Consider the following 19,783-nt stretch of genomic DNA (forward strand, 5'->3'; position numbering starts at 1 on the left):
CCAATGTAGCTTCTGCATACTGTCCTGGCTGATGTGCTAAGTATTGCTGGCCTTTTGTGTGTAAATCGTTGTAAATATGATAGGATTGCCACTTTTTAGAATGCATGCAGGAGACCCAAAAACTAGATTTTGCAAACTAATCTACCCATGTCTAAGTTAAGGCAGCAGTTGAGCAGGTTCAAGCTATAATTTTCTCACAATGTGCACAGCGCACCAGATTTTTTTTTGTCAACTAACAGCCTAATTGTGCACACACAAAAACACAAATACCAAATGTGCACACACAAAAACTCTCAAATATGGAAATGACTTAAAGTCATAAGTTGGATATTATTGAAGAAGAGAAGAGAGAGGGGTATATAACCCATACATGAGAAGGAGAACACCTCCTCTATTTATAGAGGAGGGAGGCTCTAAAGAAGAGACTACAAGGGGGCTCCCTTGTAGTCGTTGGGAGCTCCAACGGTCATAAATATGACCGTTGGGGCCCCAACGACTACAAGAGTGGGGCCCCTTGTGGTCATCCTAAAGTGAAAAAATAAAAAGACAAAAAAGTAAAAAGGAAAAAGATAAAAAAGAAAAGGAAAGGTACAATGACAGAATTACAATAATACCCCTATCGGGTATTTCAATAAATTAGAATATGTATATATATACATATATGTATACATATACTTGTATATATACGAATGTGTGTGTATATATATATATATATATATATATATATATATATATATATATATATATATATATATTTTAACACGCCCCCTCAAACTTTACGGGGAGAAGACCGAAAGTTTGCTAAGGAGAAACATGAATCGTGGAGTTGAGAGCACCTTGGTGAAGAAGTCAGCTAGTTGATGCTCTGAAGTAACATATGGTAATGAGATAGTCCCTCTGAGGTATTCGTCTCGAACATAATGGCAGTCCATTTCAATATGCTTGGTCCGCTCATGAAAGGTGTGATTACTAGCAATGTAAATTGCACTTTTGTTGTCACAGCAGAGCTTGGTGGGAGTAGAAATGGGGACGCCCATGTCAGCAAGGAGACTTCTGAGCCATACGATTTCCATAGTTGTCATTGCCATGGCCCGATATTCAGCTTCAGTGGATGACAGTGAGACATTCTGCTGTTTCTTGCATCTCCACGAAATGAGGGATTCACCTAAAAAAATACAAAGACCGGTTATTGAGATACGATCATTGGGATTTCCTCCCCAGTCACCATCAGTAAAAACAGTTAAGTCAAGAGAGGAGGAAGAGGATAAGAAGAGTCCTTTGGATATAGTATTTTTGATATATCTGACAATTCTCAATACGGCTGCCATATGAACTGAAGTAGGTGCATGCTGAAACTGGCTTACTGCATGAACCGCATGAGCAATGTCAGGACGTGTGATGGATAGATAGGTGAGAGATCCGATTAATTGACAGTAGGGGGTTGGATCCTCGAGAAGAACACCATCTTCAAGTCTCAGTTTTGCATTAATGACTTCAGGAGTCTCAACTTTCTTTTCATCAGATATTCCTGATTTGGCACAAATTTCAGCAGCTAATTTCATCTGAGATAAGATGTATCCTCGCGGGGAATAAGCCACTTCAATCCCTAAAAAATATCTCAAATAACCAAGGTCAGACATATCAAAAGTGTCTTTTAACATGGTCTTTACATTATCTACTCCCTTTATGTCATTCCCAGTGATGATCATATCATCAACATAAAGCAGAAGCATAATAATGGAGTCACCTGTCCTTTTAACAAAAAGAGCAGTGTCAGTATAACAAGAAGAAAAATCTAAATTTATTAATACATTACTAAACCTATCATACCAAGCTTTAGGAGCTTGCTTAAGACCATATAAGGCCTTTTTTAATTTCAAAATTTTTCCATTTAAATCCATACCTGGAGGCGGTTTCATATATACTTCTTCATTTAAATTACCATTCAAAAAGGCATTTTTGACATCTAGTTGAAAGATTGGCCATTTTTTAACTGCGGCTATAGCAATGAGAGCTCGAACACTAGTCATTCGAGCAACGGGGGCAAAGGTTTCATCATAATCTACCCCATACTCTTGGGCATATCCCTTGGCTACCAACCTAGCCTTATATCTTTCCAATGAACCATCACTCTTAGTTTTCACTTTAAAAACCCATCTACATCCAATGGGTTTCTTGTCATTGGGAGGATCAATGATTTCCCAAGTTTGTGCCTTTTTAAGGGCATTAAGTTCAAGTTGCATAGCATCATTCCAATGAGCATATTGCTTAGCATCATTGTAATGAGATGGTTCATGAAAGGAGTGAAGAGCAAGTAGACATGCTCGAAAATTAGGCGAAAAAGAGTCATAAGAAACAAATCTATTTGGTATTTTAGAAATCCGATTTGACCTTCTTTGAGAAGTCTCTTCGATGGAGTCATTTTGGGAAAATCTTTCAAGGGCACAAGGAGGATTCCTTTCATTCCTTCTAGAGTAGACTTGTATTTGTCTTGAAACATTTTGTTCTAAGTTTTGATCATCGCTTGGATGTTCAACAAGATCTTCACTAAGGGATTCATTAGGATCAATATGATCATCTTTAGGCAATAAGTCAAATAAGAATGAATAATCAATATTTTCATTTGGTTGGTGCGAAAAACCACTTTCCTCTTCAAGGAATGTGACATCTTTAGAGATATAAAGCTTATTTTTAAGTATGTCAAAACATCGATATCCTTTTTGTTTTTCGCCATATCCCAAAAAAATGCATTCAATAGCCCTAGGGGAAAGTTTATCATTCTTGTGGGTTAAAACAAAACATTTACATCCAAAAATTGTTAGTCTTTTATAATCGGGAGACATATTGTAAAGTTTTTCAAATGGAGAAAGATTTTTCAAGGAGGACGAAGGAGTTCTATTGATAAGATATGAAGAGGTTAGAACCGCTTCGGCCCAAAAAGATTTTGGAATGTTTCTTGAGATTAATAACGTTCTTGTAGTCTATTATGTGCCTATGCTTTCTTTTCGCAAGGCCATTTTGTTGCGGAGTGTTGGGACAAGAACGTTGGTGAAAAATTCCATTTTCTTTCAAATAGGTTTGAAAATCATTGGACATATATTCGCCTCCCGAATCGGATCTAAGAATAGATAGATTTCCCAAAAATTGGTTTTTGACCATTGCATGAAATTCTTTAAAAAAGGAAAAAACTTCGGATTTACGACTTAGGAAGTAAATCCATGTGAATCGAGTAAAATCATCAATAAATACCACGTAATACGAAAAACCACCTTTAGACAAAATAGGGGAAGGTCCCCACACATCGGAATGAATAAGTTCAAATGGCCGAGTGGTAAAGTAACTTCTTTATGGAAATGGAATAGCTTTAGATTTCCCAAAAATGCAATCTTTACAAGTCATGTGATTGTCTTTACAAGTATTGTTCAAAAACGGAAAAAGAGACATTTTTACAAAATTTGGATGGCCAAGTCTCTCATGCCATATTCCAATACTTTTGTCCTTTACAAGATTGCACGATGGCTTAGATGGAAGAGTCAAAAAATCCATAAAATAGAGGTCACCCCTTCTATGGCCTTGCCCAATCAGCTTCCCTGACTGGAGATCCTGCACGGTGCAATCCTTGGGTGAGAAAGAGACTTGGCATCCATGATCGGTAATTTGAGATACGGAAAAAAAATTTAAATTTATTTTAGAAACGATTCTTACTTTAGGAACAAAAAAGTTTTTAAAATTAAGGGATCCAATACTTTCAATTTTTAATGATGTACCATCTGCCGTTGAAACACAAGAAGATATAGGTTCGGAAAAAACATTTGAAAGAGAATTTTTATGAGATGTCATATGAAAAGAAGCACCGGAGTCTAGTATCCACATACCTGGAGGAGATGTAGAGTAGGCAATGGCGGCCCCGGATGTTGAAGGAGAAGCCTTGAGTAGATGTTGGAGAACTTCGGAGATGTGATTTAGAGTTTCTTTGATATCTCCTTCTTTGGTGCTTTCTTCCTTCTTTGGAGAATCTTCTCCAACCGCGGCAACTTTTCCTTTAAGCTTTGGGCAAACCGGTCTTATGTGCCCCGGTTCATTACAATAATGGCATATAATCCCCTTTCTAGGTCCATAGTTATTTTTGTTAAAGTGGGGAGGTCTATATGCTTTAACATTAGATCCGTGCCTAGTAACGGCCAAAACATCATCACCCTTAATGCTCAAACCAAGTCGAGTCTCTTCTTGACATATCTCGGCAAGGGCATCTTCAATAGGTAGGGCTTTGCTTCTATGGATGCCCTTGTTCAAATTCTGGGCGAAGGCCATGAAGGAATTGAAAAAAGTGCTCCTTTTCAATTTGTTCCCTTCTTAGCTCAATATCTTGTGGAGCAACCCACTTAGGCTCAAGAAGAGCAAGCTCATCCCAAAGGGGGGTTAGAGAGCTAAAGTAGTCCCGGACACTCATGTCCATTTGTTTGGTAGAACAAATTTTCTCTTGACAAAAAAATTGTCGAGCAAGATCCTTTTGGGTATACATACCCTTAAGGAAAAACCAAGCCTCATTGGCCCTTCTAAATTTGGCAATATTAGCACAATTTTTAAGATCTACATTGTTCATAAACCATGCCAAAATTTTGGCGTGGTTACTTTCCCAATCCTCAATTTTGGATTGATGTTCATTAATGGCTTTGATGCGCTCATCGCCATCCAAAGCCTTCTCAATCTCATTTTCAATTTTGGTGAGAACAAGAGAGGGTTCGGGAGTAGTTCCCATAACAAAACCCCAAAGTTTCTTACCTCTTAGGTGATTTTCCATAGCGGAGGCCCACATGAGGTAGTTGGACCCATTTAGCTTAAAAGAGAGCTCCACTTTAGAGTCACGTTCCATCGACACCAAATATTCTTCTCTTCTTCAAAAACTTTGAGAGGCACGCGTTCCAAGATGATAAAAGAGAAGCCCAATCACCAACCGAGCTCTGAAACCATGTAATGAAAAGAGGCGGAAGCACCAATAGAGCAAATGTCACTCTTAAAGAGTGACCACTAAAGCCAAGAACACAAATACCAAATGTGCACACACAAAAACTCTCAAATATGGAAATGACTTAAAGTCATAAGTTGGATATTATTGAAGAAGAGAAGAGAGAGGGGTATATAACCCATACATGAGAAGGAGAACACCTCCTCTATTTATAGAGGAGGGAGGCTCTAAAGAAGAGACTACAAGGGGGCTCCCTTGTAGTCGTTGGGAGCTCCAACGGTCAGAAATATGACCGTTGGGGCCCCAACGACTACAAGAGTGGGCCCCCTTGTGGTCATCCTAAAGTGAAAAAATAAAAAGACAAAAAAGTAAAAAGAAAAAAGAAAAAAGGAAAAAGATAAAAAAGAAAAGGAAAGGTACAATGACAGAATTACAATAATACCCCTATCGGGTATTTCAATAAATTAGAATATGTATATATATACATATATGTATACATATACTTGTATATATACGAATGTATATATATATATATATATATATATATATATATATATATATATATATATATATATATATATATATATATATATATATATATTAACAAATGTGCACAGCGCACCAGATTTTTTTTTGTCAACTAACAGCCTAATTGTCAAGCTAACATTCAATGTGCTCATTTTTCTTTTTTGCACATATTCGGCCATGCAGGATGGTGCACTTGCTGTTGTATTGTCTTATGCATGGCTGAGCATGTGTGAACAAGAAAAATAAGTGGAACATTTAATATCAGCTCAATATAGCTCCAATTTGAACATTTAAGATCAGTTTAATATCACTCCAAGCTATTGGATTCTTTTCTTGTGCATCTGCAAAGCCGTCCAGTTATATACACTGTATATACCATGTAGAATGTATACGTTTGAATGTATGGTAGCTGTTAAGGTCCATGACATTTATGCATGTTAACACGTTCACCACAATTTTATGCCCCTAACAAATTTGAAAATTGCTATGGTGATTAGGTGTATTAATTATCATAATTATGGAAAGTTTAGTAATTTTTATTAGGAAAACATAATAATTGTGCATTTTGAAAGCACAGCTAATAAATGTGTAACTTATTTTTACACAGTTGTAAAAATATCTACGGCAGTGTCCATTAATGCATGGAGCCGCCAAGTTATTTTTAAACTTCAAGGGTGTATTTTGTGGTGATGTGTTAACACCTGCAGATGGCTATGGAAGTCAACACCTTATTAACTTCCTAGATTAACCCCTTTTCATGATCCACCTTTTGTTTTTTGTTTGCAGAGGCATTGATTTTTTTAGATGTATATCTAAATGTGTGCCCAACTTGCTTTTTATCATTATTTATCTCATATGGTTGTCTCCAAAGATGCAAGCATTATCGCACTGTGTTGGCTTATTGTTTTGGCAGGTGGTTCGTGAGAATCAAGTGATTATAGTTGTCGGAGAAACTGGGTCTGGGAAGACAACTCAGCTGACACAGGTTGCTATCCATAACTTTGTGGTTGTGTTTTTGCAACTAGCTCTTGTTTTAAAAAACGAGGGATATTATGTAACTAATAGCTTTGATGGTATTCCTGTTGACAGTATCTTCATGAAGATGTATACACAGAAAATGGGGTTGTTGGTTGCACTCAACCACGGCGTGTCGCTGCAATGAGTGTTGCAAAACGTGTTAGTGAGGAAATGGAAACTGATTTGGGGGATAAAGTTGGTTATGCTATTCGATTTGAAGATGTGACTGGACCAAATACTGTAATTAAGGTGATGGTCATATTTGTTACATCTTTACTGTTTATGTTCATTGTAGTATATCAATGTTGAGAAAGTATTTTTCAGCATTCATAGACTAAAGATTACAGAGGTTCCAGTGTATACTTAGATAGTTGGGCTTGCTTCTCTTTATATGTAGAATATGAATAACCAAGCTAAACTAGTCACAAGGCTCTTTATTCTGTATGTGATTTTGGAGTTCTATTTACTGATCACATTGCATTTCATTCTTACAGTATATGACTGATGGAGTTTTATTGCGTGAGACATTGAAGGATTCAGATCTTGACAAATACCGGTATAAATTTGGCCCAGTCTTTGCACCTGTAGTTTGTCAATCCTCTTTCCCTTTCCTTTCTTTAATTTATTTTATTTTTTGGTTGACTGTCTATGACAATCTTATTGGATTTTAAAGATACTGAAGAGGAAAGCCTGCTGTTATGGGTGATCAATTCATAATGGATTCCCTAGTAGACAATGCTTCACATTTTTTCTTTTGGTCTAGATTCCAGCTTGAACTTTTGCTCTCACCTCTCAATTGTCTTTAAGAAAGTTTTTCCGTGCTTAACAAATTGATATTTTCATCACGTTTAAGTTTTGGTCTGCTCAAAGGTTACCTATGTTTAATGTCAATTGAGAAAAGAAATGTCTAAAGCTTATTTATTTTAGATCAGTGAATATAACAGATGTGCACACTGGAACTTGCTTCAATGATCGCGTTAAGTCAACATCCTGCCTTATGTGTAAAGACTGTTGCGTACTCTCTGCATGTAATTATTATCTTTTTTGTTTTGCTTTTCTGAAATATTCCAAAATAAGAAATGCTATTGTTGTTTTCTTTATTTAGCTTTTTGAAACATTTCAAAATAAGAAGAAACTTTATTTTGCGAATCATTTTAATTTTTTGAATTCCTATTTAAAAGTTACATAAGTTTTTATTTCTCTTTTGGGATTTTCAAATAACCATCACAAAATTTACTGTAGGTGGTCAGTTCAGTACAACATAAAAATGTATTATCATACCTAATCATGTATCATATGCACACTTGTAGACAAATGCATAAACATGATATATACATGCACATATATCTAGGCAGAAATTTAACATGTAATGCAGCCTATGAGGCCCTGGATCTTTTCATAGATTTTTTATTTGTTTTCAGTTGTTTCTTTTACCTAATATTTTATGGAAGTCCCTAACCTTTTCTCACCTCTCTCTCTCATGGTTAGCATGCATGTGTTGAACACTTGCACAACAAAAACCATGTTCATTTATCTCCTATTATCTCTATCTTAAGTTCTTAATTACTATTTTTTTTCAGTGTAATAATCATGGATGAAGCTCATGAAAGATCACTAAGTACTGATGTGCTGTTTGGGATATTAAAGAAAGTGGTTGCCAGACGCCGTGATTTCAAGCTTATTGTAACATCTGCAACGTTAAATGCACAGAAGTTCTCTAACTTTTTTGGAAGGTAATACTTATCATTGTTGTTCGAAGTCCTCAAAGCAAGAAATATGAATAGGAGCATTGGTCTTGATATTGTTGGAATGTTAGTCATGATCTTGATTTCTCTTAAGTTTTGTAATTTATCTCTCCTTTTTAATAAGCGTGCACACATTCAGGTACACAAACACATGTTCATGTGCATGGCTTATACAGGGCATTAGCAAGCTCCACCAGCTTTTATTTATCCTGAAAAATTTCAGGATTCGATGTGCTTTTTTTGGGATAGCATTGTTAAAATATAGTTGTAATTGATGTGTGTGTGTGTGTATATATATATATATATATATATATATATATATATATATATATATATATATAGGATCTGCCCATTAAGGGCAGAACTGTCTTTTAGTATTTTTTAATTTGTGTCCTTGACAATATAGCCGTCGGGGGCTCCCCAACGACTATAATGGGAGCCTCACTCCCTTATGTGTGTATAAATAAGGGACATATTGCCCTTGTAACTCTTGCATTCTTTGTGCATTCCTCCCATAATATATTTATATTTTTAAGTGCGTTCTCTTGGCCATTAGTGGCCCTTGTGATTGAACCCATTTTGGGTTGTGTTTTGCCTCGCGTGAGGTGTGTGAGCTCTTTTTCATTTCATTACATGGTATCAAAGCTTTGAAATATTGAATCTTGTGGACGTGAGTTCGTGGATCTTGTGAACATGGTTTCTCTCTCTCTCTCTCTTTCTCTCTTTTTCATTCATTACTATGGAGGAGGACCGAGAGACCATCGTCACCATTCTCGCGAGACTTAATAATATACCGATTATGTGATGTGGGCGTCAATCGCAAAATATCAAATTTGGGACAAGGGTATATGGGGTTTGGTGGATGGCACCGAGAATGAGCCAAGACTTGTGCTCACAAAGAATGACAACAGAAAAGAAGTGGCACTTCAAGGAGATGACATGACCAAGGGCGTTGTCGATTATGAGAAAAGATTGAAGGAATGAAAGATGGGTCATTCCAAAATTATGGGGTGGCTCATTAATAGTGTAGATATAAAGAAGTGTTCTAGCTTAGCAAAGTTTGATTTTCCTAGTTATGCCTGAAAATATCTTCAAGATATGTATTCCTTAAAAGATATTGCTCATGTTTGTAATTTCCAAAATAAAGTGAGAATCATGACCCAAGGAGACATGAGCGTAAGAGTGTTATAATGCTCTATATCTCATTTGGGATGAATTAATCCTCTTAGAGCCTAAATGGCATTATCCTATGGACATTGAGCTTCGTGAAAACGAAGCATTTTTATCAAGTTGTTAATGGACTTAGACTTGACTTTGAGGAAACTAAGTATTTGGTAGATGAGGTGCTCTTTCCATAGTTAAAACTATAGAAGAATTAACTATGAAAGAAAACAGGTTAAAGAAACCTACCTCCAAAAATGAAGATTTCGTTCTTGCTATGTGAAGACCCGAAAATCATACAAGGACTTACAAGCCTCTACATTTTGGAAGAAACTCCAATGACTATGAATCCAGAAAGAAGATTGTGTCATTTTTGCAATGAGCCGTACTACATCAAACCTTTTTGCCCAAAAAGGAGAAGAGAAGATAGAAGGGAAGAAAAGAAAGTAGCTTCCATGGGGCCATCATTTAAGAAAGGTGGTGTAAATGAAAACTCAAAAAGTATTGGATCAATGTCTCTTAGTTAACTAATGGAGGCTATACAACCACTATTCAAGAACCAAACTTCTCTCTTCGGTGTGACCGTATCTACATGAGTGGACCCCGGTAAGACTTCTTGGATTCTTGATTCCAGTGCATCTTTTCATATGACTCCTCATGAGTCCACATTGTCCGAATGTCATATTAGCCCCAATCATTCTTATGTTTCAGCCGCCGATTAGACTTCTTTAAAAATAAAAAGTTTTGGAACATTAAAAGATTTTTTTTCACAAATATTCAAAATTTCTATATACCAAACATTAGAGTAGTAAAAAAATTAAATTTAAACATCTTATATGTTTATCATATTGTCGACCATGGATGTAGGATATCTTTTCCATCTAGTGATTGCTTGGTGCATAATCTTCAGTCTGGGAGGCCGATTGGGCGGGACCATAGGTGATGATCTCTACTTCATGGACATATTAGAGTTATCAAATAAAGCTTTTTGTAATTTTGTTGAAAGGAAAGACCGAAAATTGACATAGGACATCTAAGTATATTAAAATTGCACTTGTTTCCATTTCTTGAAAATTGTAATGAAAAGGATTTTGTTTGTAAAGATTGCATCCTTAAAAAAATAAAATTTTTGCCTTTTGGCATTCATATGTATGGAAACCAATGAATGCCATATCTAAAGGAGGAATATCGTATTATGTTATATTTGTGGATGATTATAGTAGACATACGCAGATATATTTTCTTGGACTCAAATCCGAAGTGTTTGGTTGTTTTCAAAATTTTCAAAACTATATTAAAATTTAAAAATCATTTTAAAGCAAACATTAAGATTTTTATGTCCAATTCCAGAGAAGAATTTCTACCAAACGATTTTAAAAACTATCTTGATTACCATGGAATTGTACATCGCAAATCTTGCTCAAATATCCCACAACAAAATGGTTTAGCCAAAAAAACATCGGCATATTATTGACATCAAAGTTGTAAGTAGTGTATCGTTACTCATATTGGTCGACCCAATAGTAACACTGTATCATATCGTATCATAAACGTATCGTAAATTTTTAATAAAAAATTCAATAAAAGAAAAAGAAAAAGAAAAAAGAAAAATTCATTAAAAATTCAAAAAAAATCATATGACATGAAATAATGATGAATTGCACAAACTACATACATAAAATCACATTGTGAAGCATTTATATCTTTATTACATACCACAAGAGTCATACTTTTATATTACATAAACAAAAACATCTCACAAGAACAAGTTTTTTAATAAAACATGAATACATGATACATAAGTAATGATAATCATCTTCATTATCTTTTTTCTTCTTCAGTTTCGACATCCACATCATCACCAAGCTATGTGGGGTCTTTGTCATCTACCTCTTGTGCTCCTTTCATGTTAATCCATTCAATGTCCTCTTCAGTCAAAATAGCCTCTGCTTCTTCAACCCATGCATCCAATTCATTAAAATGTTCTAAACTGATGAGATCAAATTGCTTTTTGTGCTTTCTGTGTTATAGCTTTTTGATTTGCTTAAAAAGATAACATGAAAAAATTAAATATATTTGAGTTTTGAATGAAAATGACAAATAAACTTTACAATTCTATATACCTCTGCCTAAGTCGTAAGTTGTAGCGAACGTAGACAAGGTCATTGAGCCTTTTGTGTTTCAATCTGTTTCTTCTTTTAGATGAATTTGCTCAAAGGCACTCTAGTTTCTCTCGTATCCACTTGCACTACATGTTTGGCTTAGAATGCAAATGGCAAAAACTCTAAGATTTGGAATACTACTTCCAAACCTGGCCCACCATAAGTCTGAAAAAAAAAAATAAGAAACCAATTCAATAACAGATATACAATCATATAAACCATCATAGCTAAATAACAATTTGAAATTAAAATTGAAATACACAAAATAAATTATTTGGATGCATTGTGACACGGTTTCACACTGCTGCAGATCTCCTCATATCATATAATGCACTATCATAAGTTTTCATTTCCTTATGAATTTGATCTTGAATACTATAATAAGGGTTTAGTCTTACGATGCAATCCAAAAGTCCCTTGTTGACTTCTCTGTCCATTTTAAGAGTAGGAGAGTATCTAAATACATGATTTAAATAGTATGTTGCAGCATAAAGAGGTTGATGAAGTTGCCCATTTCACCTATGATCAATGATGTTGCATATAGTTTTGTAAATTTTTTTCTTCACCTTTAAATTATCTCTAATAACCTCTTTTGCCTTATCCATGTCCTCATAGCGATAACCCATAGCTGATTTGTTTTCACTGTCAACCAATCGAAATACATTCACCAAAGGTATAATTATTCTTAATAACTTTACGCATGAATCCCAGAATTCACTTCTCAATACAATATCTACAAATTCTTTGGCTTTCTTTTGTGTTCATCGAAATGTGCATGTCACTCATCGGATGAAAACATTTTTTAGTGCAACTTTATTTTGTACTAAACTTTGCATTGTCAAAAAATTTGTAGCAAATCTAGTAACTTCACTATGATTTGACTCAGCATCATTAGTGTACTTTCTCATTAGGCTCAAAACCTATGTCACATGGGTGCGGGTGCGAGGATGCGGCATTTCCAAAAAAACCCAGGTGCGGGTGTTGCGTCCAATATATATATATATATATATATATATATATATAGTCCAAAAGTTGGACATAAATGAATCTGGGTGCGGGTGCGGCACCTAGTTAGAGAATCCCTGTGACATATAGGGCAAAATTTTTTTCTTGGCAATTTTTTTAAGTCTGAAAAATTGGACCAAAATGACCCTGGCTGCATTGACCGCACCCAGGGTCGGGTTGACTGCAACCGGTGCTGCACACGCAGCCGAACCCACGTCGCGTCGCGTCGACACAGGTGTGGCACTCTGCTAGCCGAATCCCTGTGACATAGCTCAAAACCCATGCTTGATTATAAATAAATTTAGTAATTTCTTGACAACATTCAACTGTCTGATGTACCTTGTCCATGTTGCCAATGTCCTCAAGCATGAGGTCTATGCAATGGGCAACACATGGGGTCCAAAAGAATGACCCAAATTTTTCTGCCAATTCTTTACATGTTGCCCTATAATTTTCTGCATTATGAGTAATGAATTGCACAATATTTTGAGGTTCAACCTCTACAACAACCTGATAAAAAACTTTAAGCAATACATTTGACGACCTGTGGGTATCAGACATATCAATTGTAATATCTTGTAAAAATTGTAGGTTTTCAAATTTAATAAATATAATTTTTTACTAAAATAATAATACTTTTGCTGTTTGGATTAATATGATATATAATATATTCTTAATATGTGTTGGCACAACTTTGGATCTGAATATGGATCATGGACCTGTTGGCCGAGATCAGTGTTATAAAAAATGCGCCTTGAGGCGCAAAAGAAGCGCCTCGCCTTGAGGCGCGGCCCTCTGTGCCTCAAGGCGCAATTTTTTTTTTTTAAACAAGACTTCTGAGACATAATCAAAAAGATTTTTGTAGGTTAATCTCATATATTTTTCAGTTATTTCAGTTATGTAATAAGTTTCTTAGTATATTACTATATTTTAACTTTTGTTGGTTAATCTCGGATATTTTTCAGTTATTTCAGTCATGTAATTAGTTTCTTAATATATTTCAACTTTTGCAGGTTAATCTCACATATTTTTCAGTTATGTAATCAGTTTTTTAGTTACTTTTACATGTTAATCTCATATTTTTTAGAATAATCTTATATATTTTAACTTTTGTTGGTTAATCTCGTATATTTTTCAGTTATTTCAGTCATGTAAGTAGTTTCTTAATATATTTCAACTTTTGTAGGTTAATCTCATATATTTTTCAGTTATTTCAGTTATGTAATCAGTTTCTTAGTATATTTTAACTTTTGTTGGTTAATCTCATATTTTTTTCAGTTATGTAATCAGTTTTTAGTTACTTTTATATGTTAATCTCATATTTTTTAGAATAATCTCATATATTTTAACTTTTGTAGGTTAATCTCATATATTTTCCAGTTATTTCAGTTATGTAATCAGTTCCTTAGTATATTTTAACTTTTGTTGGTTAATCTCATATATTTTCCAGTTATGTAATCAGTTTTTTAGTTACTTTTATATGTTAATCTCATATTTTTTAGAATAATCTTATATATTTTAACTTTTGTTGGTTAATCTCATATATTTTCCAGTTATGTAAACGATTTCTTAGTATATTTTTTCTTTTATTGGTTAATCTCATATATTTTCCAGTTATGTAATCATTCTTTTAGTTACTTTTATATGTTAATCTCATATTTTTTAGAATAATTGCATATATTTTAACTTTTTCAGGTTGATCTCATACATTTTCCAGTTATTTCAGTTATGTAATCAGTTTCTTAGTATATTTTAACTTTTTTTGGTTAATCTCATATATTTTCCAATTATATAATCAGTTTTTAGTTACTTTTATATGTTAATCTCATATTTTTTAGTACTTATTTGATATTTTTTATTTCTTATTGATTGTTGTTTCATCAATAAAGCATTTCTTTATTTATTTGTATTTTTAGATATTTTTTTTTTTATATTTTTTTAAAGTTTTCAAAAAAACAAATTGAGGCTTACGCTTTACGCCTCGAGGCTTACACCTCGCCTCGTTTTTTGGTGGAGCGTCTCGCTACGCCTCAACGCTTTTCACAACACTGGCCGAGATCCTTGACCCATCCATGTTAGGATAAATAAGTTTTAAAAACAATAAATTATGACTAGAATAATAATATATATTATATTATATATATATTATATATTATATATATATTGATTTTAGTTAGAATGGGACGTTCTTTACTTAATGAAATATAAGACTTTCTATTTCAGAAAATAACAAGGGATGTCTCCTCCTTAGAGGAGACTTCCTTTTATAAAAAGTGAAACCCTCTCAAATCACGAGAGAGAGAGAGAGAGAGAGAGAGAGAGAGAGAGAGAGAGAGAGAGAGAGAGCAATGTGTGGTCTTCACCATCAATGTCTCCTCTTCATCTTCTTCGCGGTTCTGTCCGTAACAAAAGGTATGAGTCCTTCCTCTTGAGGTCTGATAGGCAGGGTTTAGCCCAGAGTTACTAGAAGCTTCTTAGATAAGTGGGAAGCTTGCTTCCCGGAAACTCGCTTCGGAAGCACGATACTCGCTTCCGAAACTTGATGAGAATCTCAATTCTCCCACGCGTATGCTATGCTTTCCACACACTTCATCTATTCTTATATGTTCTACCACTCTACTTTCCATATTTTTTGTGTTTCCTATCACGTTTCTCACTTGTGCTTTCTCTAGATTGGCAGTCATCATTTTTAAATTTTGTTAAAATTTTAATTCTTACACTAAAAAATCATGAAATTTAACAATAATCACTTTTATTTTAGTTTTTATTTGCATTCCATTTCGATTCCCATTCAATTCTTATATTGCTTTTTTTATTCATTGCTTCCCGCTTCCTATACATTTTAAAATGCATCGCTTCTCGCTTCCGCTTCCTAGTCTGGCAACCTTGGTTTAGCCTAAATCGTTTCAGCATGGGTTTAAGAAAATAATTAAATCTGTGTATTTATGCACAGATTTTTGATATCTTTTAAACATAGGCTGTCTCTGCCGATTGGAATATCAATTTTCTGATTTGGGTTTTGATGGGCCTAAATATCTAAGCTCTTGTAAGAATCACACAAAGGAAATTGCTGTGATTATCTTGCATAATGTTTCAGGTACACTGTTGTGCGATTGTGTGCCGGTTCTGTACACGTTACAGATTTTGTTGCGAGGCCAAATTGACACGTTAACATGATCTGATTGGTGATTTACTTGCATGGTCTGGATTAATTTAAAGTTTGGACCTTAGCCCTGCATTTTCTTCTTGGATTTTAGAATCTGAATTTCTTCCTTAAACATGTACAAATCTTTATTGAGGATGCCTACATAGTTCTTGTTTTGCTGTTCACGCAAGATTTAGATCCTTGTTCGTACCTTGTCTTGAAGCATGTTTATATTGTGTTTAAACTGGGCTTTGAATTTCAGTGTGTTGGTTAAACTTTGGTCCATATTAAAACTGAATTGATGAAGGATAGTCAGGGTCTAATAAATCTGATTATTGATTGAAAGTAAATTTAAGTTTTTGGTTAATAGTTTAAGTCTAAACTTAGTAAGCAAAAACCTGATTTTCCATTCCTTGCCTAGAGTCTAATACTTTTTAACAGCCTGTGAGGTATGATTACAAACTGAGTTTTTAGTTAGTTAGTTCACTTAGATCTGATTAATTAAACAACCTGAGTTTCTTTTAGTCAAAGCCAATCTGATCTTTTGGGGGATTTGATAAATCAGATTCTGTTTCATTATGTTAAATCCTAACCGGTTTATGTGAACCTAAATATGATAGAATGGATTGAATTTTATATCTATTCATAAATCTGATTTGTTTTAGCTAACCTATTTTGTGTTCTGAAATCTGGAATTCTTGAAGAAATAAAACCCGAACTTTCAAGACGAATCCAAAACTGTTTTGCTTGAACTTAAGCAACTAAGCTACAAATTTTATGTTAAAAAACTGGTTTGGAAAATTGATTTGAAACTTGAATTTTCTTAAGTTGCCTAAAAGTCTGATTTCCATCAGAAATGGTTAAATCTGACATGTTTAGTCAAATCTGAATTTAATAGATGTTGAATCTAGTCGGATATCAAAGTTTGGATGTTCGGTTGGCATGGTAAACTGATTTGCTTGTTTCAATGTGCATTCATTCATTTGTTATGAATATGCATTAATGTTCTGTACCGTAAACACAAATTGATATATCTATGTGTGATTGTGGTTCACAGAAAATTGCAATTCCATTCAAATTTCATTAAATTGTGTAGTGGTTATGTATGAACCATTGATGGGCCTTTGGAGTCTAGATGCATGTGTTGCTCTAGAAATAATAAGTTTTAAATGCATTACAAAACTGTTTTATATTGCTATTGAATTAATTACATTGTTGAAATTGATAGGGTAAAGACCCAAAATTTGTTAATGCATGTTGATTTACATAACTGTTCTCGAGTAAAAAGAACCCTTAATAAGTTAAGAATGGTAAAAGAAACCAAACAATGTAATAATTTGTTTTTCTTTGGTTACCCTCCGAAAAGGGTGAGAATCTTGGATGGCGGTCATGGGTGACAGTGAGGATATTGAATACCGTGAGCACTGTTGTTTCTAAGAATCTGATGAGTGGTTCGTGTTTCCAACCACGGTTGCAGGGAACTCTCGTCACTTTGCCTCGTAGGTGGTGTTGTTAGACTCAGTTGTAGTTATTGGTATACCGAAAAAGTGGGGTCAATGAATGTTGATTTTCTTGTCGTTTTGACATTAGGTGTTGATTCGTAATGTTTTGACTGATGATGTTGATTCCTGATATCGGTTGAGTAACAGGTGTGAGACAATTAATAAAGTATAAATTGCGTGTTAAGATACCACTAGGAACTGCCTTGAACCTCGAAAATTTGGCCATTTTGAGTATCTGCGATTTTATATAAGTGAGAAATTAATTATGTGCATTAAGTAGGACATGCATGCAAAAACAATGCTCAATAATTGAACTTAAAAAATCATTCATGTATGTTGCATTGATTCATGCATTCCTATATATTTAAATGAGATTGTTGATTGTTTTTAATTGAATTTGCTTATATTTTCAACATGTTCTGAATATGTGATGTTTGTAGAGCTCTCTTAAACTTATGTTTGATATCGTTTGTGCTAATTTTCTTACTATTGGATTTCGAGAGGGTCTCATATAAGAACTTCTGTTCTTACCCCGTTTTTAAAAACCTTTTTCAGGTACTGAGGCTCAGTGATGGAGGGAGTGGCTTGCTAGAGTGATCGAGGGTTATGATTTGATGGACCTGATTCTGATAGTTTTAGGAGTTTGTGGTTTTTGCGAAACTTGTTGAACCCTGAATGGGGACTATTCAATTAATTTAAATTCAATTTAAATTTATGGTTTGAATAATTTTATGTTTGGAATGAATGATGGGTTGTTGATATGAAATCTGTAATGTGCCTCAGGTCCCTAGGATATCTTTTCGCAATATTTTTAAATCATTTATTCGTTTAAAGTTTTTTTTTTCGCATTTTTCGAATGTCAGATTGGGGTTTTTATAGAATTGGCATCAGAGCAGATTAAAATCAACACCATAAAACATAAACTCGCACTCCAGAAGCAGTCTTTACGTCACTGGTAAGAGGTATTTTGCGAATTTGTTTCGTTACTTTTCCTGCAATTATGAAAATTGTCATTATGCAATGTGGATAGTTACAATTAATTAATATAGAATGATTAAATTTTTATGGTTGATGTGATTGCTTCCTTTCGATATCGGGATCAAGTCTAAGGGGGTAGGTTTGATTTATGGGCATAGTTTAATAACAAATTTGGTTTGAATTAATTTTTAGATGTATACTCATGCCCGTGTAAACGCTCCTAAGAATTGGCATAAATAAAGAGACTTCCTGACGAATGCCCTCATCAGCCTAACCAAGATAGTCACTAACCATATTCAGGTATAAACTGTTCAGCCTGCACCATGCGCAAACCCCACACCTGTCGCGACCCCTAACCCTGGTGTGGTGACTTACGAGAAGTTTGTGAAGTTGGACCCACCATTTTTTTTGGGAAGGCGGACCCTGAAGCTTCCGAAAGTTGGGTTGAGGAGATAGAGCATGCCTTTCGCGTCTTGCTCGTGCCAGACGAGAGGCAGACTGATTTGGTCACCTATCGCCTGAAAGATGATGCCAAGAAGTCGTGGGATACGATTCAGAAAGTTGAGTTTGTTGCGATGGAGTCTATATCCTGACAGACTTTCTGGGAAGAGTTCTTAGAGGCTTACTTTTCTAAGTTTGTTATTGAGAGGATGTAATAGGAGTTCCTCGAGTTGATTATGGAGAACATGAGTCTGGTGGACTGTACCAAATTTTAGAGACTCGAGCGTTACTGCCCCAACCTTTTTGCTGATGATAAGGCGATGCCAACGAAGTATGTGCGAGGACTCAAGGACGGGTTGCGGGTTCGTGTGATGAATAGCCGTCCTACTATGTTCAGCGATGTGATTGAGTCAACTTTCGTCCTGAATAAGGAGTGGGAGTGATTCAAATGAGGCCAATGCAAGAAGATGGGTGACAGTAGCAATGGCAACAACAATGGTGGATCTCAGACTCATCCACTTACTGGTGGTAAGGCACTGTGCCCATAACATAAGAATCAGAAGACCTAGTAGGGAAACCACCAAAATCGTCCTCAACAGAAGCAACTGCAGTAGGCGAAGACTCAATAGGAATGCCAGAGGTGCAACAAGAGCCATCCTTTTGGTGCGTGTCCTCTTTTCACTGGGCTTTGCTATCAGTGCAGGCAACCATGGCACATTACATGGTACAACCTGAACAAGCTAGGAGCCCAGGGCAACCATTTGCAATCACAGCAGCAGCAGAGGCCTCCACAACAACAGGTGCAGAGGAAGACCAACGAACGTATGTACTCTACTATAGCTGCAAAGTAGAACGATCAGAGCGATCTGATCGAAGGTATTATAGTTGTTGTCGATCACCTTGCACGTGCTATGCTTGATTCTGGTGCAACCCATTTTATTTTTTCTTCATTTGCTGAATTGCTTGACATTACACTGTCTAGCTTAGAGACCACGCTAGAAGTTATGTCTCCGATGGGTATGTTGACTCGATGGGTTAAAGTGGTTATTGAGGGACACGAGTTATCTACCGATCTAATTTTACTCAAGATGACATTCTACGATGTTGTTTTGAGTATGAATTGGCCATCTTGT

General features: G+C 35.0%; 1 protein-coding gene across 8 annotated transcripts in view; it reads left to right on the forward strand.

Moving 5' to 3' along the window:
• The window catches only part of EMB3011 (RNA helicase family protein), a 77,679-nt gene that overhangs the window by 48,183 nt on the left and 9,713 nt on the right, over window positions 1–19,783 (forward strand). For all 8 annotated transcript variants that reach the window (XM_090008600.1, XM_090008604.1, XM_090008603.1 and 5 more), the window contains 4 exons: window positions 6,408–6,479; window positions 6,584–6,760; window positions 7,006–7,067; window positions 8,092–8,244. In XM_090008600.1, the coding sequence (XP_089864726.1) occupies window positions 6,408–6,479; window positions 6,584–6,760; window positions 7,006–7,067; window positions 8,092–8,244 (464 nt within the window). The remainder of the gene's footprint in view (window positions 1–6,407; window positions 6,480–6,583; window positions 6,761–7,005; window positions 7,068–8,091; window positions 8,245–19,783) is intronic.

Source organism: Nuphar pumila, chromosome 6 (assembly GCF_984573655.1).
Source record: "Nuphar pumila chromosome 6, dmNupPumi1.hap1.1, whole genome shotgun sequence".
Classification (NCBI taxonomy): domain Eukaryota; kingdom Viridiplantae; phylum Streptophyta; class Magnoliopsida; order Nymphaeales; family Nymphaeaceae; genus Nuphar; species Nuphar pumila.